General features: G+C 53.7%; 1 protein-coding gene and 1 long non-coding RNA gene across 4 annotated transcripts; one reads left to right on the top strand and one right to left on the bottom strand.

Annotated features, from left to right (window-relative positions):
- Nucleotides 1-4,076: 4,076 nt before the first annotated feature.
- LOC125153754 (uncharacterized) lies at nucleotides 4,077-8,351 on the top strand. Of its 2 annotated transcripts, XR_007147555.1 has the most exons (4): nucleotides 4,077-4,233; nucleotides 6,247-6,384; nucleotides 7,055-7,568; nucleotides 7,897-8,351. It is a non-coding gene; the product is annotated as an uncharacterized LOC125153754 (long non-coding RNA). The 2 variants fall into 2 exon arrangements; XR_007147554.1 differs by having other exon boundaries at nucleotides 6,247-7,568.
- A 6,484-nt stretch (nucleotides 8,352-14,835) lies between these two features.
- ZNF579 (zinc finger protein 579) lies at nucleotides 14,836-18,120 on the bottom strand. Of its 2 annotated transcripts, none has more exons than XM_047837189.1 (2): nucleotides 18,006-18,120; nucleotides 14,836-16,959 (listed from the first exon to the last, which is right to left on the bottom strand). In XM_047837189.1, exon 2 carries the CDS (start codon nucleotides 16,955-16,957, stop codon nucleotides 15,260-15,262), a length of 1,698 nt encoding a protein of 565 aa, XP_047693145.1. In that variant the 5' UTR covers nucleotides 16,958-16,959; nucleotides 18,006-18,120; the 3' UTR covers nucleotides 14,836-15,259. The 2 variants fall into 2 exon arrangements, with proteins under 2 accessions (XP_047693145.1, XP_047693144.1); XM_047837188.1 differs by having other exon boundaries at nucleotides 14,836-17,242; nucleotides 18,006-18,043.
- Between the last annotated feature and the right edge of the window lie 3,535 nt (nucleotides 18,121-21,655).

Here is a 21,655-nt window from a genome sequence, read left to right as displayed (position 1 = left end):
TCTCAATAATAAATAAACGTTAAAAAATTTTTTTTTAAAAGACAGCAGCGCCTTGCTGGCTCAGTCCGTGTAGAGCGTGTGACTCTTGATCTCAGGGTGGAGAGTTCGAGCCTCACGTCGGGCGTGGAGCCTACTTTAAAAGAAAACAAAACAGGGGCGCCTGGGTGGCTCAGTCGGTTAAGCGTCCGACTTCAGCTCAGGTCACGATCTTGCGGTCCGTGAGTTCGAGCCCCACATTGGGCTCCGTGCTGACAGCTCAGAGCCTGGAGCCTGTTTTGGATTCTGTGACTCCCTCTCTCTCTGACCCTCCCCCGTTCATGCTCTGTCTCTCTCTGTCTCAAAAATAAATAAACGTCAATAAAAAAATAAATAAATAAAATAAATAAAACCAGTGACATTGCAAATGGCCTCCAGGAGTTGATTAAAATAAAAATGGGCAAGTATTCTATTCAGAATAATGTTTATATAAAATACTTAGAAGTAGGGGCACCTGGGTGGCACAGTCGGTTAAGCGTCCGACTTCAGCCAGGTCACGATCTCGCGGTCCGGGAGTTCGAGCCCCGCGTCGGGCTCTGTGCTGACAGCTCGGAGCCTGGAGCCTGTTTCCGATTCTGTGTCTCCCTCTCTCTCTGCCCCTCCCCCGTTCATGCTCTGTCTCTCTCTGTCTCAAAAATAAATAAACGTTAAAAAAAATTTTTTTTAATAAAAAAAAGAAAAGAAAACAAAACGAATTAAGACAAACAGATGAGTTGGATGACTGGGGAGTGCCTACCCGGTATGATGTATCAGGCAGCATTGCAGGTTCTGGGGGTACAGCCGAGAGCAATAGGAGCAACAATCCTTGTCCTCAAAGGCAAATCCAGAGACCGGAATCGGATGAGTGGTTGCCCAAGGCTTGGAGGGGACGGGGTGAGGCAACGCTTCGAGGGGGTATTTTGGCGGGGGTGGGGGGTGGGGGGACAGGAGTGTTCTAAAATTGATCATAGTGGGGTGCCTGGGTGGCTCAGTCGGTTGAGAATCTGACCGGCTCAGGTCATGATCTCACGGTCTGTGAGTTCAAGCCCCGCGTCGGGCTCTGTGCTGACAGCTCAGAGCCTGGAGCCTGCTCCGGATTCTGTGTCTCCCTTTCTCTCTGCCCCTTCCCTGCTTGCACTGTCTCTCTCTCTTCCCCTCTCCCCCTCTCAAAAATAAATAAATACAGGGGCACCTGGGTAGCTCAGTCGGTTGGGCGTCCAACTTTGGTTCAGGTTATGATCTCGCGGTCAGTGAGTTCGAGCCCCGCGTCGGGCTCTGTGCTGACAGCTCAGAGCCTGGAGCCTGCTTCTGATTCTGTGTCTCCCTCTCTCTCTGCCCCTCCCCTGCTCTCTCTCTCAGTAATAAAATGTGTGGTATGAGAATAATATCTCGATAAGGGAATCGAACAAAGCCCGTGCTCTGGCGGAGCACGTGTCCCAGCGAGGCCCCAGTGAACTGGGCAGAGTGGACACCCAGCTCAGTTGAGCTTCCCCTCCTCCTGTACACAGACACCTATTTTCAGCAATAATCACAGAATAACCATCAGCTTCGTTTTCTTGATTTGTGGGGTTTTTTAATTCCTTTTTTTTTTTTAATTAATCGACTTTAGTTTTTAGAGCCGTTTTAGGTTCACAGCAAAATGAGAGGAAGATACAGAGACTTCCCGTCACCCTCCTGCCTCCACTCATGCACCCCCCCCATTAGCAAATCCCCCACCAGGGGGTACATTTGTCACAGTTGATGACCTTCGTTGACTGGTCATAATCATGGGAAGTCTATAGTTCAGGGTTTGTTCTTAGGGTTGGACCCCGGTAGGGTTTGGACACACGTCCTGATACGTACATTACAGTACAACACGGAGTAATTTCACTGCCCTAAAAGCCCTCTGTGCTCCCCCGCCCCCCCCCTCCGCCCTCCCCTGATCTTTTCACTGTCTCCAGTTTTGCCTTTTCCAGAACGACCTACAGTTGGACCCCTCCTGTATGTAGGAAGCCTTTTCAGCTTGGCTGCTCCCCCTCGGAACTGTGCATTTAAGGTTCCTCCTTTTTGTGACTTGATCGCTCATTTGGTTTTAGCACCGGATAACATCCTGTTGTCCGGAGGGGCCCTGTTTGCCCCTTCACCTACTGAAGCGTCTCTCCGATTCTTGCCAACGGCAACATTGAATACAGCTGCCGCACACATCCGCGTAGGGGTTATTGGGTGCATGTAACTTTTTTTACTCATTCCAGGGGACACTAAGGAGCGTGACTGCTGGGCGTGTCTCTCTTAAATACAACACAACTGGGGAGCCTGGGTGGCTCAGTCGGTTAAGCGGCCGACTTCAGCTCAGGTCACGATCTGGCGGTCCGGGAGTTCGAGCCCCGCGAAGGGCTCTGGGCTGATGGCTCGGAGCCTGGAGCCTGTTTCCGATTCTGTCTCCCTCTCTCTCTGCCCCTCCCCCGTTCATGCTCTGTCTCTCTCTGTCCCAAAAATAAATAAACGTTGAAAAAAAATTTTTTTTTAAATAAAAAAAAAATACAACACAACTGTTTTTAGGAACCATCATTTGTCATTTTTTTTTTCTTGCTACCTATATTTTTTTCAGTTGAAAACAATCAGACATGGAAAAGAAGGACACGTTGCAGTTTTAGAGATGTCGGTTCAAGCCGAGCACGTTATGTCAGGGTATGAGCTCAAAGGTACACTTCAATAAAAAATATTACATCACACAGCCAGCGCTCTGCCTCTCGGTTTGGAACTGGATATGCAGATACCAGATGCAAGGGTGACAGAGAAGGTCAGATCCCTGGTTATTCAGGTTTTAGTTCTTTGCCTTTATTATTGTTTTGTTTGTTTGTTTGTTTATCTATTTTGAGAGAGAGAGAGAGGGTATCCCGAGCCGAAACCAAGAGTTGGACACTTAACCAACTGAGCCCCCCCACCCCCGCCAGCGCCCCCAGACTGCCATTTTAAATATAGCAGGACCACATAGCTGCACAGATGCGGACTGCATCTGAAGTGACCTTGGACTATCCGGTCCTCAGGAACTTACTATCAAAATGAACACATGTAGTGGAGTCTGCATGCATCGATGCCAGCTGTAAACTGGAATTCTCTGAATTAACTTCCACATGCAATACAGCGCTTTATTAAAGGATAGGGAATAAAAAAATAAAACGTGCAGGGCGCCTGGGTGGCTCAGTCGGTTGAGCTTCTGACTTCGGCTCAGGTCATGATCTCACGGTTTGTGAGTTCAAGCCCCACATCGCGCTCTGTGCTGACGATTCAGAGCCTGGAGCCTGCTTTGAGTTCTGTGTCTCTCTCTCTCTCTGCCCCTCCCTTGCCCAAGCTCTGTCTCTCTTTCTCGCTTAAAAATAAATAAACATTAAAAAAAATAAAACATGCTAATTATATCTATGAATATATACACGTAGTATATATATATTTCTATATGTATTCTGTGTCTATATACATGTACGTATATATTTAATATATATCATATCTAAAACTCCATGGTAACATCAGCAGCAAAGGTTCAGAACTTAGACCGATAAAAGATGTTTTGCGCAGAGAGGTCTCTATCCCGGACACTGTTTACCATTGCTGGGGCATGACATAAGTGAAACATGGACCCAATGTTTAGTTTGGTTTTATTCTTGTTTTTTAAAAAAATTTTTTAATGTTTATTTATTTTTGAGAGAGAGAGAGAGAGAGACAGAGTGTGAGTGGGGGAGGGGCAGAAAGAGAAGGAGACAAGGAATCCGAAGCAGGCTCTAGGCTCTGAGCTGTCAGCACAGAGCCCAACATGGGGCTTGAATTCACAAACTGTGAGATGGTGACTTGAGCTGAAGTCGGACGTTTAACGGACTGAGCCACCCAGGCGCCCCAGTTTTATCCGTGGTTTTATATCCGACGCGCCCTGATTGTCTGCATCCAGGGTGGGCGGCTCCCGCTGTTGCCCCGATGGCCCATCACTGAGGGGAGATCCCACTCAGCAGGCAGAAAACAGGAAGTGGTTGAGGATGTGGGGAAACAGGCCCCCCCCACCCCCGGGCTCTGCTGCTGGGCGTGTAGCTCGCCCTTCCGGCCAGTGGGGTGAAAGACCTGAGTGAACGTGGGAGCCCCACGCCTGAGGACTCCTCCTGCGGGTGTATCGTTCCTGACAGATTCTCCCACAGAAGGCGATCGCGTGTGCTGGCTACCTCCCCTCCGTCCACCTGTCTCCTCTCTGTCCAGGTGAGCCCTTCTGACCGGACCAGGTGGGCTTCTGCTCAGGCTCAGCCAACGGGAAGCATCACTGGTGGAAGGTGATTGGGAGGTAGGGGGCAAGTGACAGTAAGGTCTGCCGCCAGTTTGGCAGTGACAGTGACCTTGAGCAACTCACGTCCCCTTTCTAAGCCTCAGTTTCCCCCTCTGCAAAGTGGGGGTGGGGTGAGTTACAGCCTCAGGTCATTTGTCGAACAGCTATTTGCTGTGTATCTACTGTGTGTCAGGCACTGTGCTGGGTGCCGGGGACCCAGTGATGAGCCACACGGGCACCTTTACATTCTAGCGAGGGGTGGTGGGTGGCCAATTTGTAAACCAAACGAATTAGTAAATGAGGAGAAAACAGTGAGGGTGGTGGCCTTATCCTCACCCAAAAGATGTGGAGAGAGTCACTGAGAAATAGTTCGTCAGATGATGTACCAAAGAACAACAACAAACTTAAGCGCCTGCTTTGCTCCAGGCGATACCCTAGGGTCTAGGAAGCCAGTGATACCCAGCCAAGAGCTGCACGCTGGTAGACTGCACATGCGGACAGGGAAGAAGGGATCAAATTGTGCCCCCCACCAAAACAAAACAAAACAAAACAAAACAAAACAAAACAAAACAAAACAAAAACATGTGGTTGAGCCCCCAGTACCTCGGAAAGTGACCACATTTGCAAATAGGATCACCAAGGATGCAGTTCATTAAGGGGAGGTCATAAGGGAGTCGGGCGGTTTCCTCCACGATTTCTCCCCAGAACACGGTGGGAAGACGGTCATGTGAGGCCACCGGCACGTGGAGCTGCAGGTGGGGTACAAAAGTGATGAGTCTACAAGCCACAGATGGCTGGCAAACCACCAGGAGCCAGGCAGAGGCGAGGAAGGATCTCCCTGCGGGTTTCAGAGGGAGCGCAGCCGCGCTCCCTCTTGGACTTCTAACCTCTGCAACTGTGAGAGAGGATACATTTCTGTTGTTTGAAGCCACCTGGCTTGCAATGCTTTGTTGCAGCGGCCCCGCAAACTACTACAGCCAGATGGACGTATTTGAAACAATTAAACAATTAAACCCACCGACTTTAGACAGTGAGTACCATCAAGGAAACAAAACAGATCACATTTGTTGGCTCTGCTGTGTAGCAAATGACCACAAACGTAGCAGTTTCAAAGAACCAACCCCCTCCCCATCAGCTCCTAGCGCCTGTGAGTCAGAAGCCGAGGCACCAGGGGGTGCCTGGGTGGCTCAGGTCATGATCTTGTGGTTCGTGGGTTCGAGCCCTGCATTGGGCTCTGTGCTGACCGCTCAGAGCCTGGAGCCTACTTTGAATTCTATGTTTCCCTCTCTCTCTGCACCTCACCTGGTCGCTCTCCGACTCTCTCAGAAGTAAATAAATCTTTTTAAAAAATTTTTTTAAAAAGGAAGCTGACGCACCAATGACTAGGTTCTCTGCTCAGGGAAAACTGTGACAGTCTCATTTCCTTGCTGCTTGTTGGGCGGAATCCACTCTCAGTTCTCGGAGGCTGCTTGCATTCCCTGGGGAGGCGTCCCCTCCTCCCTCAAAGCTAGGGACGGAGCGTCTCCCTCTTGTTGAATTCCCCCTCACGCTCTGAATCTTTTATCCATCCGTTTTATGGGGTCGGCTGATTAGGCCAGGCCCACCAAAGATCATCTCCCTAGCTTTTTTCTTTTTTAAGTTTATTTATTTTGAAGGAGAGAGAGAGCAAGTGGGGGAGGGGCACAGAGAAGGGAGAGAACCCCAAGCGGGCTCTGCACCCTGATGCAGGGCTCAAACCCATGAACCATGAGATCATGACCTGAGCCGAAGTCAGACGCTTAACTGACTGAGCCACCCAGGTGCCCCGTTCATCCTTGTGACTTTTATCTGTTTGTACCTCTTATTCCTTTTATCTATTTCTCCCGTCCCTCCGCCGCCCTGCCCCCTGGCAGCCAGCGGTTTCTTCTCTGTATTCATGAGTCTGTTTCTGTTCTGTTTCGTTTTTTTAGGTCCCACGTATGAGTGCCATCACCTGTCTTGCTCTGCCTGACTTATTTCACGGGGCATAACGCCCTCCAGGTGCATTCACGTTGTCTGATTTGGAATCTTAACGCCACGTGCAGTGTCCCCTTCACAGCAGCACCTATGTGAGCTTGGGGAGGAGGCGTGTGTGCCCCGGGGGGGGGGGGGGGGAGAGCAGGAATCTTGGGAGCCATCTGAGAATTCTGCCCTACAACGAGGGATCGGTGGAGACGGGAGGAGGTAGGGAGGGCCTCCTAGGGGAAGCATAAAGGGAAAGACAAGGGAGCCATCCCAGGCAAAGAGAAGTGTCCATCCAAGGCCGTGAGATGGGAAGGCTGGCAGGTGCCGCGAGCCTGCAGAGCTGTTCCGGGGAAAAGAGCAGCCAGTGCACTGGAGAATGGGCGTGATAGTAAATAGTAGCTACAATTGTTACTCTGATACTAGAAGTCTGGGAGGACTCGCTTTCTCTCTCTGGCACCCCCCCCTCCCGGTGACCTTGGGTGGGTCACTTCTCTCTCCCTGGCTCCACGTCTGGTGCCGGCAACGCCTCTCTTCCCCCCGCCCCCCCCCCCACCTCCTTGAGACAACAGAGCTGAGTCGGGAGGAGGCCACAAGTTGGGCACAGCCCCAGCGGTGGCAAAGGACGGCGGCCGGGGCTCGGGAAGCTGGGCGAGTGGCAGCAAATTTGTATGTGGTGCGGGTCTGTGCCAGGCACAGTGCTGGGCGTGGTGAGATAAGGGGCCCAGGAAGAGCCCGGACTTGGCCTCTGGGGCTGAATTCCAAACCGCCCCCCAGGAGGCCGGGAGCAGGCAGTGGAAACCGCCCACCGTGGGCTTGGTGCCCGGAGGAAGGCAGAGCCTCCACGGTCCTGGATGCCTGTGGGTCGGCGGCTTGGAGCCTGGGAGCCTCAGAGCCCCTCTGCAAGGGGAGGGCGTCCCCGCTCCGACTCATGTGCTGGGTCCCCTGGCTCCTATGGACCACATCTTAAAGTGCCCCTCCTCGGAAGCCCTCCAGGACCACCGAGCCAAAGTCACAGCTTGAGCCAGAAGCCCCTGCGTCTCCAGCAGCACCGCCTTATTCTTTCTCTCTCTCTCTTTTAAATATTTATTTTTGAGAGAGAGAGAGAAAGAAAGAGAGGGAGACACAGAATCGGAAGCAGGCTCCAGGCTCTGAGCCGTCAGCACGGAACCCGACGCAGGGCCCGAACCCATGAGCCATGAGATCATGACCTGAGCTGAGGTCGGAAGCTCAACCGACTGAGCCCCTCCAGGCGGCCCTGCTTTATTCTCTCTCGATGGCATTGATACAGGTGGATGTCAATGTTGTGTGGGACCATAATATACATTTATATGAAATAAATAACATTGTATGGGAGTGTAAACATAAACGTCCCTGAGTGCATATGGATACAAATAAGTAAATAAATAAATAAATAAATAGGGGAAGGAGACAGAACAGTCTTCAAAACTGTATCTGGATGCTTCTCCCTCCCCTCCCCTCCCCTCCCTTCCCCCCCTTCCCCTCCCCTCCCCTCCCCTCCATGTGGGCTGTGCTCCATGACTTGTGCGGAGTGAAAGGGGGAGGGGTCGCTTTACAGTGAAGACACCTGGCAATCAGCACACGTCCCTGTCTGCCAGGTGACCAGGGCGGCACCATCCGTGGTCAGTCAAGTGGATCCACGTGCTCCCCCTCCCCCCACACCGCCCCCTCTGAGAGGACGTGCTCAGAAAAGCACTTCGCTGTCAGCTGGCTTCGGGTTTCTCCCCAGGACGCCCCAAAGCGGTCAAAGTCCTCAAAACCCAAGGCAAGTTTGGGAAATGATCACAGACCAGCGGAGACTTGAGAAGGCATGACAGAGGCCGGGCGGTACCCCGGGTGGGGTCCTGGAACAGAAAAGGGGCATCAAGGGAAAATGAGCTAAATCTGAGTAACGCCTCGCGTTTTGTTGACAGCAGTCTAGTGGCTTTGGTTCCTGGGTTTTGAGAGATGCGCTGTGGTAACGGGAGAGGGTAGCACGAGGGGGCCCTGACTCGGGGACACATGGGAAGTCCCCGTACTATCACTGCAAATTCTCTGTGAACCGAAAACTTCTTATTTATTTTTAATGTTTTTTTAATTTATTTTTTGAGAAAGAGTGATGGGAGACAGAACATGAGCAGGGGAAGGGCAGACAGAGAGGGAGACACAGAATCCGAAGCAGGCGCCAGGCTCCGAGCTGTCAGCACAGAGCCTGATGCGGGGCTCCAACTCATGAGCCGTGAGATCATGACCTGAGCCGAAGTCGGAAGCTTAACCGACTGAGCCACCCAGGTGCCCCAAGGAAAGCTTATTTAAAACGCAAACCAGGTGGGCTTAAGAGAACCTTTGCCCCCCTCTTCACTAGTTAATTCTCCAAACAGAAGCCAGAGGGAATCTGTTAAATCAGGAGAGGAGTCTGTGCCATTCAGGGGGTACGTATTCCCCAACATTTATCAAATGGTAACACGGAAAATGAATGCATTTCACTGTATTTAAATTTTACCAAGGACAAGAAGCTTAAACAAATATTTGATATCTTGTTACAATATGCATGCCCACGACAGTGTTTAGGGGGTGATATGAACTAATATTTGCAAATTGCTTTGAAATGATTTTTTTTTAAGGCAGATATATGGGATCTGTCTGTAATCTCCGCTCAATTTTTCTGGAAACGTAAAACTGCTCACCAAAGGAAAGTGTATTAAATTTTAAAAAGATGAATGTTGGATAGATTGCTGGATGGACAAATGAAAGGATAGATGGATAGGACACGAAGCAAATAGAGCAAAATGCTCATTGTAGACTCTCTTGGGTTAGTGTATGTATTTACTTTCTAATTCTTTCCACTTTTTTTTTTCATTTTACTTATTTTAGAGACAGTGTGAGCAAGCAGGGGAGAGGGGCAGAGGGAGAGAAAATCCTAAGCAGACTCCGTGCTCAGCACAGAATCCGGTACAGGGCTTGATCCCATGACCCTGGGATCATGACCTGAGCCAAAATCAAAAATCAGACTCTCCACCGACTGAGCCGCCCAAGCACCCAATTTTTTCCATTTTCTATGTGTTTTAAGATTTTCAAATGTTGGAGCACCTGGCTGGCTGTCGGTGAAACATCTGACTCTTAATAACAGGGTCCTGAGTTTGAGCTCTATATAGGCATAGAGTTTAGTTAAAAAAAAAAATTCTTTTTTTAAGGGCGCCTGAGTGGCTCAGTCAGTTAAGCATCCAACTTCAGCTCAGATCATGATCTCACGGTTCACCAGTTGAAGCCTCACATCAGGCTCTAGTGCTGACAGCTCAGAGCCTGGAGCCTCCTTCGGATTCTGTGTTTGTGGGTGTGTGTGTGTGTCTCTCTCTCTGCCCCTCCCCTCTCATGCTCTCTCTCTCTCTCCCTCTCAAAAATAAATAAACATTAAAAAAATTATTTTTTTTCCCAATATTAACTTGTGCCAGCCTCCACATGATCCCCACTCCCCAGGGCTCTCTTTCCATGTCACGTGGAGTAGAAATCAGACTCTTCGTGGTTTCTCTACCAGATCTGGACCCCCCGATTCTCCCTGATTTCTTCCCCCTGTCTCCCTCCTTCTCTCTCCTTCCTGGTGGCCTCTGTGCTCCCTGAACACATCAGTCACCTTCCTGCCTAGAGCCTTTGCACCAGCTGTGCCCCTCCCCGGGACTCATCTCCTTCAGTTCCTGCTCCAATGCCTCCCCCGTCCCACACCTTGCTCCACAGCATGTGTCCCCTTCTAAGATTTTTTTTTCAACGTTTTTTATTTATTTTTGGGACAGAGAGAGACAGAGCATGAACGGGGGAGGAGCAGAGAGAGAGGGAGACACAGAATCGGAAACAGGCTCCAGGCTCCGAGCCATCAGCCCAGAGCCCGACGCGGGGCTCGAACTCCCGGACCGCGAGATCGTGACCTGGCTGAAGTCGGACGCTTAACTGACTGCGCCACCCAGGCACCCCAAGATGGTTTTTTTTTATTTTAAAAAAGTTTATGTATTTATTTTGAGAGAGAGAGGGAGAGCGCCCTAGAGAGGGAGGAAGAGAATCCCAAGCAGGTTCTGCACAGTCAGCACAGAGCCTGACGTGGGGCTTGATCTCATGAGCTGCCAGATCATGACCTGAGCTGAAACCCATAGTTGGATTCTTCACCGACTGAGCCACCCAGGTGCCCACTAAGATGTTTTGTATAGTTTACCTTCTTTGTTTGGCTTTGTGTCTGTCTCCTGCCACTACCATGGAAGCCCCATGTGGGAAGGGATTTGGGTCGGTTTCATTAACCAGGGAGTGATCAGCACCTAGGACAGTGCCCAGCACAGAGTGGGGGCTCCGTAAATACCCGCTGAATCCGTGACCTACGTGTATTGGTCAATCTGTGCTTCTTGCCAAAACGTAACCTTGTCTGATGTTTTCCCCACCTAGACCCCGGTACTTTGCACAGAGCCAAGAGTTTTAAGATGGGGGCACCTGGGTGGCCCAGTCGGTTAAGTACCCGACTTTGCTTAGGTCATGATCCCTCCGTTCAAGGGTTCTATCCCCACGTCAGGCTCTGCGCTGACAGCATGAGTTTGCTTCAGATTCTCTCTCTCTCTCTCTCTCTCTCTCTCTCTGCCCCTCCCTGCCCTCTCTCTCTTCCCCCAAAATAAATAAATATTTAAAAAAGAGTTTTAGGATGAATGAATGAATGAATGAACAAATGAGCAGGGTAAGAATGAATCTTTGTGTAAGGGCTAAGAGCACAGGCTTTGTCATTGCAATGCTTGGAGATGTACCCAGATCTACTCCTTACCAGCCAACAGACCCCGGGCGTGTCAGTTCACTGAGCTTCCTTCTCCGGATAATGGAGCCCCCATGGGGAACCCTCATATCTCGCTGATGGGATGTAAGTGGTGTGGCTGCTTTGGGAAACAGTTCTGACAGTTTCTTAAAAAGTGTATCATGAGCTTTTCACACAGCCTAACAATTCTGCTCCTGGGAGTGTGCCCAAGAGAACAAAACCCATGTCCGCAGGAAGGGTCATCCCATGTGTTCACAGTGGGACGATTCGTAACAGGCGGAGAGCAGACACGACCCGGGTGTCCATCAGCAGATGAATGGCCGAACACAATGCGATATGCCCTGCAAGGGGACGTTACTCAGCCATAAAGAGAATGAAGTACTGGTAAAATGTGCAGTGTGGCCGAACCGTAAAGAGAGTATGCTGAGTGAAAGAAGCCAGACATGGGAGGCCACCTATTGTATGATCCATTGATAGGAACTGCCCAGGAAAGGCGAACCTGTTAAGACATAAAGTAGATTCGTGGTTGCCTGGGGCTGGGAGTGGGGATGGGAAGTGACTGTTACCGGGCACAGGAGATCTTTTGGGGATGCTGGATATGCTCTATCATTTGATTTTGGTGATAGTTGCACAATCCTGTAAACGTACTAAAAGTCATTGAGTTGTGCACTTAAAATGAGCAAATTCTATGCGGTGGGGGAGAGGGGGAAGATATCTCAGTAAAGCTGTTTAAGAAAAAAAAAAATTGGAGAGCGTCTGGCTTCGGCTCAGGTCATGATCTCTCAGTTCCTGGGTTTGAGCCCTGCGTAGGGCTCTGTGCTGATGGCTCAGAGCCTGGAACCTGCTTCGGATTCTGTTGTCTCCCTCTCTCTCTGCCCCTCCCCTGTTCGCCCTCTGTCTCTCTCTCTCTCTCTCTCTCTCTCTCTCTCTCAAAAATAAACATTTAAAAAATTAAAAAGAAAAAAATTGGAGCCCATAAGTGTGTACCTATTGATGGTGTTAAAGATTAAATGAGACGTAGGGTAAATACCCAAGAAATGTGTTTGTATGATTATGAACACACGTGATTGAGGTCACGTGTGCAAACTGCTCAGCGCAAGGAATGAGTAGCCTGCAGGGTTTGATTCACGAACAGCAGTAGTATCACCCCCCAAGAATAGTAACCATGCGCGTGTTGTATCATTTTCTGTGCGTGTCCCACATATCAGTTTTCTCGTCTGCAAAGTGGGAGGCCTGGGCTTCAGCTTTAGGGAACTTTTCTCACCCTAAATTCTGTATTTTCTTCTAGGAATGTTTCTCTCCAATACAGCAGATCTTCAAGGCAGAGTAAGTGGGGATGGGGGGAGAGGAGGAGGGTGGTAGGTAAACCCATGGAGGGGTGGGGGTATGATGCCTTGGGGCCTGGACACCGGGATGCATGTAAGAAGGGAATCGTGTGCCTGGGCGCTGATCCTAAGGGTTATGTCGGCCTGGTTAAGGGTGTTCAGGGTGTAGAGCTGGTCCAGCCTGGGTTCAAATTCCGTGCCCGCTATTTCCTAGCTATGAGATTTTGGACAAGGGACTCCCCTCTCTGAATGTTGTTTTGCCCCTAGAAAAGGGTAAGGATGTTTCCTAATTCCCAATGGAGTGGTGAGGATTCCCTGAGATCGTGTCTATACCAGCCTGGGAAAATAACAAAGCAACAACAGCAATGACTTCCCTCCCTGGTGGCAACCACTGTTTTTCAGCCTTTTCCACAAAGTACCCCGTTGAATACAAAGGACTCAATTCATGGTGGTGATTTCCAAAGTAGGACAAATGACTTCACTTTAATCCTGTTTGCCTCTTCTGTAAAGTGGGCTATATAACCCCCTCCGTCAATGAGCTGTATCAGTGGGGTTGGGCTGAAAAGGTGTCTGGCCCTTGTAGGTGCTCGCTAAATGGTAGCCCCTGTTTGGATGCGGTAATAGGGAGTCGCTGAAGGTTCCTGGGGAGGGAAGTAGCTTTGATGTCATGAACGCACACCCCAGCTCCCCAGCTGCTCACACCTGAGGCTTAGTTGCAGGATCTAGTTTGTTGGAGAACTGTCTCATTTGGAAACCCTAATTTATTTGTGCCAATATTTCATTAGTGTCCATGTCGTCTGCTGGTCTTCAGTTCCATGAGGCTGGTGCCCAGGTGGTCTCACTCATCACTCTGCTCCTAGCATCCAGGCCTGGGTGGTGCAGTGACAATCAAACAGATGACCTTTGTTGAATGCCTACTATGTGCCAGGCACTGTTCCAAGGGCTCAGCCAAGATGTGTTAAATCTTTCACAAGGGGGGAGTTCTCCACAGCTCTGAGTCAGTTATCTCCTTTCCTAGACCCTCAACCTCCGTCCTTCTGGCTTCCCTCCCTCCTGCCTGCTCCTGCCTGGTGTTTCCATCACACCAGGGCATGACCTTCCCTCCCAAAGCCTCCATTTGTTGCCCTGGAAAACCAGGATGATCTCACCCCTCTTTTCCTGGCCTTACAGGCATAAAGATGCCTAAGTGGTCGATGTCATTGTTTGCAAACGGCAAGAGAGAGCCACTGAAGGTGCTGGAGGAAGGCAGGATGTCAACAGAAGGAAAGGGAAGGGGTTTAAAGAAGACTGGCTTGGACACACCCTTCCCCCTCTACTCCTTAAGACCCAAACAAATGGGTATGTGTGTGTGTGGGGGGGGGGGGACATTAAAAAGTTTGCAGAAAATGACACTTCCCCCCCCCCCCAACCCCCAATTCCTTGTGGTTTCTCAAACATGCAGCACCAACCCACCTCACAGCATTTGTCCCTGCTGTTCCCTCCACCCGGTTCTTCATTCAGGTCAAAGGTCATCTCACCAGAGGGTGAGATGCTCACTCATCACAGCGCCATGTGGTTTTCTCAGAAACCCTTACTGATATCTGGTGCTCTACAGCAGATCGGTTTATTATCTGGACCAGCTCTGTCCCGAGACAACTTCTTGCAATGATAGAATGTTCTAGATCTGTGCTGTCCAACAGGGCAGACCCAGCCGCCCGCCACACGGGGCTCCTGAACACTGAGGAACTGAACTTGTATCCGTTCTTAACTGTTTTATTTCAAATGTATTTACTTGTTCTAAATCTAAATAGACACAGCCATGTGTGGCTGGTGGCTAAACTCTATTGGGTGGTGCAGATCTAGAATCCCAGCTCCTCATAGTGGGGGCACTGGTTTTCTCCTCTCCAGCACCCCCAGGGGCCCATCGTTGTGTCTGCCAGATGTTTGCTGAAGGAACGCACGAAGAGGGGGCGCCTGGGTGGCTCAGTCGGTTAGACGTCTGACTCTCGGTTTCCGCTCAGGTCATGATCTCACGGTTTCTGAGTTTGAGTCCCTGTTGGGCTCTGTGCTGGCAGTGTGGAGACTGCTTGGGATTCTCTCTTTCCCTCTTTCTCTCTGCCCCTCCCCCCCCCCCCCCCCAGTGCTGTCTCCCTCGCTCTCAAAATAAGTACATAAAATAAAATAAAAAAGGAATACATGCAGAGATTACACAAGGCGGGGGGGGGGGGGGGGGGGGTGCCTGGGGCTCCCCAAAGATGACTGGACGGATGGTAACCTGGGTTGTCTCACTCCCGTTTCTCCTCCTGAGTCTCTTGCTGCCTGAGCCCCTCCCTCCCAGTCCCTGATGTGAGTATCTGGATCCTTCCTGCTTGGTAACCCAAGCTCAGGGTCTGCTGGACGAATCCCAGCTCACCCTAGGCGCCCCCCTGCAGCCCCCCCCCCTCCCCCACCACAGACAGCCTCACTCTCTCCTGTTTCACGAACTCACATTTATTCACAGACAGACAAAGGGACAGGGATGGACCTTTGCTCACTGGGGACCCCCAGCGTCTGGCAGTTCCGAAGAGGTGACGGTGTCCAGTGTGTATCATGGGGGACAGCCAGGCAGGGGATCCCCCCCACCCCCAGTCTCCATTATCTCTGGCCAATATTCTCCGCCTCCTTCTTTCCGAGTAGTCCTGCCTTCAGAGGCCTGCTGGCACAAGCAGTTCCTAACCAGGGTCGGGGGGCCTGGGGGTGGGCGATGGGGAGGGAGGGGCGGTCCAGGGCCCACCCTCCTTAGTGTTGAGGGCTGGAAGGGGACGGGTGGGGAGACAGAGGAGGCGCCTGCTCTTGGACTTCCCTCCTCCGTCTGGCAAACCGGGAGCCAAATGGAGCGGCCGAGAGTGGGTGTGAAGGTCAGGAGGCCAGGCCGCCCGACCCGCGCAGGTGAGCCTTGCTGTCGAGCTCTTCTTCCTCCATCTGGAAGGCCGAATGGTCCTGGCTGTCGAAACAGGAGGCGCTGAGGAAGACAGGGGGAGCCGGTGGCGGCGACTGGGGTGGGGACCCCGGGGAGGGCGGCTCTTCCTTGATGTGTGCGACGGGCAGCGGGAGCCCTTCGTCGTCCTCCTGCCCGGCTGGCGGCGGCGGCGGCGGGGGCGGCGGGGGCGACGGCGGGGCCTGGGCCTGGAGCGCCTGCAAGGCGGCGGCCCTCTCCAGCTCAGCGCGGTGGCAGCGTTGGTGGCGCAGGAGGCTGTAGGCGCGCGAGAAGCGGCGCGGGCAGCGCGGGCAGGGGTGCGGGGCCGGGCCCCCCGCGTGCACCTGCGCGTGGCGGGCCAGGTCCGCCAGGCGCTTGAACTCCCGCTGGCAGCGCACGCACTGGAACGGGCGCGCCCCTGAGTGGGTCACCCCGTGCTGTCGCAGGTGCGCCCGGCGCCGGAAGCCCTTGCCGCACTCGGGGCACCAGAAGCGGGGCTCCCCGGCGGGGGGCCGGGCCGGGGCGGCGTCGCCTCCGTTCTGCCCGCCTTCTCCCCCCTCCGAGGCGCTCCCGCACTCGGCCCCCTCGCCCCCCTCAGGCCCCTTCCCTGAGTTCCGTCCGCCCGAGGCCTTGTCGTCCTTCCTGCCCGCCGGGGGCAGCGGGGCCAGGAGGCTGAGCGCGCCGTGGACGCGGCGGTGCTGGCGGAGGTAGGAGGCGAGGCGGAAGGCCAGGCCGCAGTCCGGGCACACGAAGGGGCGGTCGGTGGAGTGGACCAGCCGGTGGCGGGACAGCGACCAGGGCCTGGCGAAGGCCTTGAGGCAGATGGAGCACTGGTGGCGCTTGGGGCGGGGCGGGGGGCCCCCTTCCCCCTCCTGCTCCCCCTCGGGGCGCAGACACGGGTGCGCTTTGAGCTCGCCCTTCGTGGCGAAGGCTTCGCGACAGCGGAGGCACAGCAGCGTCCAGTCGGCCTGGAGCAGGACCTGCTTCTCCTCCTGGCGCCCGGCCGCCAGCGCCAGCTCGGCCCTCAGCTCGGCCGCCCCGGCCTCCGCCTCCTCCTCCTCCTCCGACTCGCGGGGCTCCGAGCTCGCGGGGGCCGCCAGCGTGGCCGGCTCCCCCGCCGGCCGCGTCTCGGGCCACGCGGCCTCCTCCTCGGCGGCCGCCGCCGCCGCCGCGGTGCTCGGCTGCCCGGCGCTGGCGTCCTGCGGGCCCCAGCCGGTCTCCGCGGCCTCCTTGGCCGCCCTCTCGATGGCCAGCTCGACCCCGCCGCCCGCGTGCTCCTGGGCCAGGTGGCGCCTGAGCTGGGCGGGCTCGGGGAAGGTGCGGGGGCAGGCGGCGCAGCGCAGCGGGGGTTGGGGCCCGTGGCCTCGCAGGTGGCGGGAGAGGTGCGCAGGCCGGCGGAAGGCCTTGGGGCACAGGGGGCAGGCGTGGGGCCGGAGGCCCGAGTGGCTCAGCCGGTGCCGGGAGAGGTAGTAGGGGAAGCGGAAGAGGCGGCCGCAGGTGGGGCAGGGCAGGGGGGCCCGAGGGGCTCCAGCGCCCCCCCTGCCGCGGCCCCGGCCGCGGCCGCGGCCCCGGCCCCGGCCGCGGCCGCGGCCCCGGTGAGGCGGGCTGCCCTGGGCGGGTGGAGGGGGCTGCGGGTCCATGCCTGCAAGGAGAAAGCGGAGACAAGGAGCCATGGTGGGGAGGGTGCCGGATCAAGGGCGGCGTGGGCCGGGAAGCAGAGACAGGGAGCCGGACGGAGATGCACGCAGAGATGGTCAGGTGTTTAGCCAGGCAAAGGAGAGAGGCAGCAAGACGGAAGAGACACAGAGACGTGGGGACAGAAAGAGCGGCAGCAGGAGAAGCGGTCAGACAGGATGGTGGGAGACAGCAGGAGAGAGAGGTGAGGACTCCCAGCAGAGACGGAGGTGGGGAGAAAACAAAGGGGTCTGGGGGGAGAGGGAGCGAACACAGAGACCAGAAGAACCTCAGCAGGGTGGAGGTGGGGAGGGACGGCGAGACGGCGAGAGGGAGCAAGCCAGAGACACGGGCAGGAGAGGAGACAGGGAGACAGTGAGCCAAGCGCTCTTCCTCAGGGGCCGGCCGGAGCGTTTTGGGAGGGGCTGGGAACCAGCCTGTGGTGCCCGAGTGGAGGGGGTGGAATTCAACACCGGGAGGCCCCGGAAATGGGATGTGGGTACCCAGACCAGGGTCTGGGAGAGGCCAGGAGTAGGAGGGCTGCCTCAGCCTCTCAGCCCGGGAGAAGGCTGGGCGGCCGCACTCCTGGCACTGAGGGAGGTGGGCGCCGGGGCCTGGGACCCCAGGTTTGGGAGGTGGCTGGGATCCACTCCTGCGTGGGAAGCGGTATGGATTCCTGGGTCCCAGGGGCAGAGAGGATGGAGGGAGGGGGCTGGGCTCCTAAGACAAGGGAGAGGAGGGGACTGGGGGCTCCACTGCCGGAATGCTCCAGGGAGGAGGCTGCTGGGGGCCAGGCCCCTGGACGCCTGCCCCCCACCAAGGCTGCTGGGGTCCTGAGCCCTAGGTGCCCAAGGAGGTGGGGGGGGGGGGGTGGGGGGCGATCTCCCCACTGGGCCCAGCCTGCGGTTCCCTGCAGGCCTGATCAGCAGAATTGGGGCCACAGTTCGAGGCCTCACAGATTTCTGGGCCCAGGGCCTGAGGCTCGGCCCTGATCGCTGGGCGCAGGGTTCTTACCTCCGCCTCCTTCGCTCCTTTCTTCCTTCCCCGCGGCCGGCCAAACGCGGACGGTGGTGGTGGGGAGGGAGGGAGGGAGGGCCCGAGCGTGGTGGGGGGTGGAGGAGGCTGGGCTCGGTGTCACCGCCTAAGCCTTCCCCCCGGAAACCCGGTGTTTCCACGGAGCCCCGAAGAGGAAAGACTGGCTGGGAAGCCGGAAGCGGGAGGACGAGGGGACCCAGGGGGCGGGGAGGGAGGGCGGCTTGGATTCCTGGGTCCTGCACGGGGAGGGGGCTGTGGGCCTGGGAGGCCGGGTCCAGCTCCCCTCCCCACCCCAACAGACACACATATTCATTCATGGCTTCAACAAATACACATTTATCAGGTCCTGTCTGTGCCAGGCACTGTGTCGGGCGAGGGGGGGTGCCAGGGGACCGCGATGAATGAGGCGGTGGCAGAGGCCTCAGGGAAAGTGGGGGCGCTCTGGACTAGAACCCGATTCCAGCCATCACTTGGCTGCCTGAGCAAGCGACTTCCCCTTCTCCTGGCCTCAGTGTACCCCTCCATGATAAGCCCTGTGCATAATCATTCGCTCCTAAGACACCAGTATTTACTGAGCACCTACTCCAAGTCCGTTCTGCATATTCCTTGCCACACATACTCCATCCTAAGCTACCGAGATCCGCTGAGCACCTACTATGGGCTAGCTCTGTCCTTGGTGCTGGAGCTTCAGTGGCAAAGACACAGGCCATTGGACCCTGTCTGCAGGAATCTCAAGGAGGACGCAGTCAGACACAGATCCAATTGCCCTCCTGGAAAAATGTGCTCTGTCGCAGGAAAGAGGGTTTGGTGGGAACACAGAGAACAGAGGCGGCACTGAGCTGATCCCACACAGGGGTGAGAGCAACCCTCAAGGTCTTGCAGGAGGCAACACTGTTTCAGCGGAAACTTGCTCGAGGAAAGTCAAGGGTTAGGGATGAGAACGATGAGCAAATGGAAAGGGTAGAGACATGTGCCTCCACACGACACCTCAAATACCTGATGCTGAGCAGAAAAGGCACGTGGTGGAGGTATGCCTGCAGCTAGTGGCTGTTGGTTTAAGGTGAAATACATGCTCCACATTGTTGGCGAGAGTGTGGGAACTGGAACCTCTTGTACACGGCTGGGGCGAATGGAATTTGACGTTTATTTGTTTTTGAGAGAGAGAGAGAGAGAGATAGAGCACGAGTGGGGGAGGGGCAGAGAGAGAGAGAGGGAGGGAGAGGGAGATACAGATTCTGAAGCAGGCTCCCGGCTCTGAACTGTCAGCACAGAGCCCGACGTGGGGCTCGAACCCACAAACCATGAGATCATGACCTGAGCCAAAGTTGGATGCCTAACCGACTACTGAGCCACCCAGGCGCCCTGGGGCGAGTGAAGTTTGGAACAACCTTAACAAGCGAACAATTCAGGATCTTTTCTGTCAGACCTGTTTGGAAACATGCAAAATGAAATCTGTATCAGGAATGAGTGTAGTACTACACATCACTGCAGAAGACTGGAAATGAGCTAAATGCCCATCGGTAGGAAATTCGAGCGAGAAGTCATGACTGATCTGCCCAGTGGAATGCTGTGTGTCGCCATCATCATCATCATCATCATCATTAGATTAATAAAAAAGATGAATATAACAACAACAACAACAACAACAACAGAATGAAGAAACTTACTGGGTAAAAATATGAAAGGCTCCAAGTGATAATGTGAAGGGAAGGTGGGGGAAAAGGCAGCTGGAAAGGCACTGATGAGGCAGCTCATCAGTGGTTTGCATCTGGAAGAACTGGAGGAGACAGGAAACTCGCAACTTTGTCTAACTCTCAGAACTGAAACTTGCTACACTCTATCCTTTTGTACTTTTTGAATTTGAAACCATGTGAATGTGTTCCATACTCAAGAAAGTAAAGGTACAAGAAATAAATGGGAGGGGGGAGGGTAATGAAAAATAAATAAAATGAAATTTAATAATAGTGTAGCCTTGTAAGCGCCTTACAAATACAAACCCAGTTGTGTCTCCTTGCCATATGGAGTGGGTCATGTTATTCTCCCATTTTAAAGAATGGTAAAGCGAGGCACTAAAACATTTCAAAGCTAAGCGAGTCTCCAGGAGTCTTTGCATCTCACCAAGAGATGGGGGAGACAACAGAGGCCTACAGATTGATTTTTAAAAGCATCTGGTCAATAATACTACTTTCTAAAGGATATATATGTATCAGTGAAAGTCTAAAAATACCATGGAGATAATAACTACCAAATATGGGCTAGGGGTGCCTTCTATGTTTTATTTTTTATTTGAGAGAGAGAGACAGAACGAACAGGGGTGGGGCAAAGAGACAGAGAATCCGAAATGGGCTGACTCGGGGCTCAAATTCACAAACCTCGAGATTGTGATCTGAGCCAAAGTCAGACGCTTAACTGACTGAGCCACCCAGGCACCCCAGGTAGGGGGTATTTTGTAGCGGGGAGAAGCAATCAGATCCTAGAGGCACCTATGGAGGGTGAGGTATATCTCTAATGTCCCAAAGCTGTAGTATATAGGGGTGGGTGTGGCATTAATGTCAGTGGCATTAAATACATTCTCGATGTCACCATTGAGATGTCAACCATGCCTACCATCTAGTATCAGAATTTTTCATCTCCCCAAACAGAAATCTAGATCCATGAAGCTGTCACTCTCCATGCCCTTTCTCCTGCCAGCCCCTGGCAACCAACGTTCAGCTTTGTCTCTCTAGGGCTTGGCCTACTGTGGACGTTTCATATCGACTGAGTCATACAATACGTGATCTTTTATGACTTGTTTCTTTCACTTAGCATGTTTTCGAGATTCATCTATGTTGCGGCATGTATCCGTATGCCCTTCCTCTTTATGGTTGAATAATATTCCACTGTATGGGTAGACTGCATTGTGTTGGTCTGCCCATTTGTTCATGGACATTGGGTTATTTCTACCTTTTGTTTGCTATTGTGAATAGTGCTGTTATGAACGTTCAAGAATATATTTTCGTTTGAATGGCCGCTTTCAATTCTTCCGAGTCTATATCGAGGGGGTATGTGTGGCTATTTCACCTTCATTATCTATATTTTACAGGCTTAACGTTTTTTTCCTCCCCCCCCCCCCCAAAAAAAAAGGAAGGAAGGAAGGAAGGAAAATTCAGGAATGGAGAGGTGAGAAATAAAGTGTCAAGCAGAGAGAACAGCATGTATGGGGTGGGGTGGGGTGGGGAGGGGGGGTCTTGTCTTGAGGGAGACTGAGGGCCTTGGATTGGGACATCAGAGCCGGCAGTGTGGTGGAGAGAGGCCGGGAGCTGCACGAGCCACTGTGTCCAGCCTCTTAGTCCAAGCTGAATGCTGGACGCATTCCTAGCGCACTGAGAAGCCATTGAAAAGGTTTTAAGCTGGAGAGTCACATGATCCGATTAGTGTTTTAGAGAAATTCCTGTGGGACCCGCGTGGAGGCCCGGCCGGATGCAGGGGAGACCCAGGCTGGGAGCAGGGAGGAGGCGGGGCGCGGGCCCAGGTGAGAGAGGGGGGCCTGGGCAGGGCTGGCCTCTCGGGCAGGGGGCGGGACCTGGCTCTGATTGGCTCCGGGCTGCACTCCGGGGGGACAGTCCCACTGCAACTGCCTCCCCATTGGC

This window comes from Prionailurus viverrinus, chromosome E2 (assembly GCF_022837055.1).
Source record: "Prionailurus viverrinus isolate Anna chromosome E2, UM_Priviv_1.0, whole genome shotgun sequence".
Taxonomy (NCBI): Eukaryota; Metazoa; Chordata; class Mammalia; order Carnivora; family Felidae; genus Prionailurus; species Prionailurus viverrinus.
The sequence above is the reverse complement of the archived record's forward strand: the minus strand, read 5'-3'. Positions and strand labels throughout refer to the sequence as shown.

Excerpts from the sequence above, each read along its gene's own strand:
- ZNF579 (XM_047837188.1), bottom strand. The coding sequence starts at position 16,990 with ATGGCTCCTTGTCTCCGCTTTCTCCTTGCAGGCATGGACCCGCAGCCC.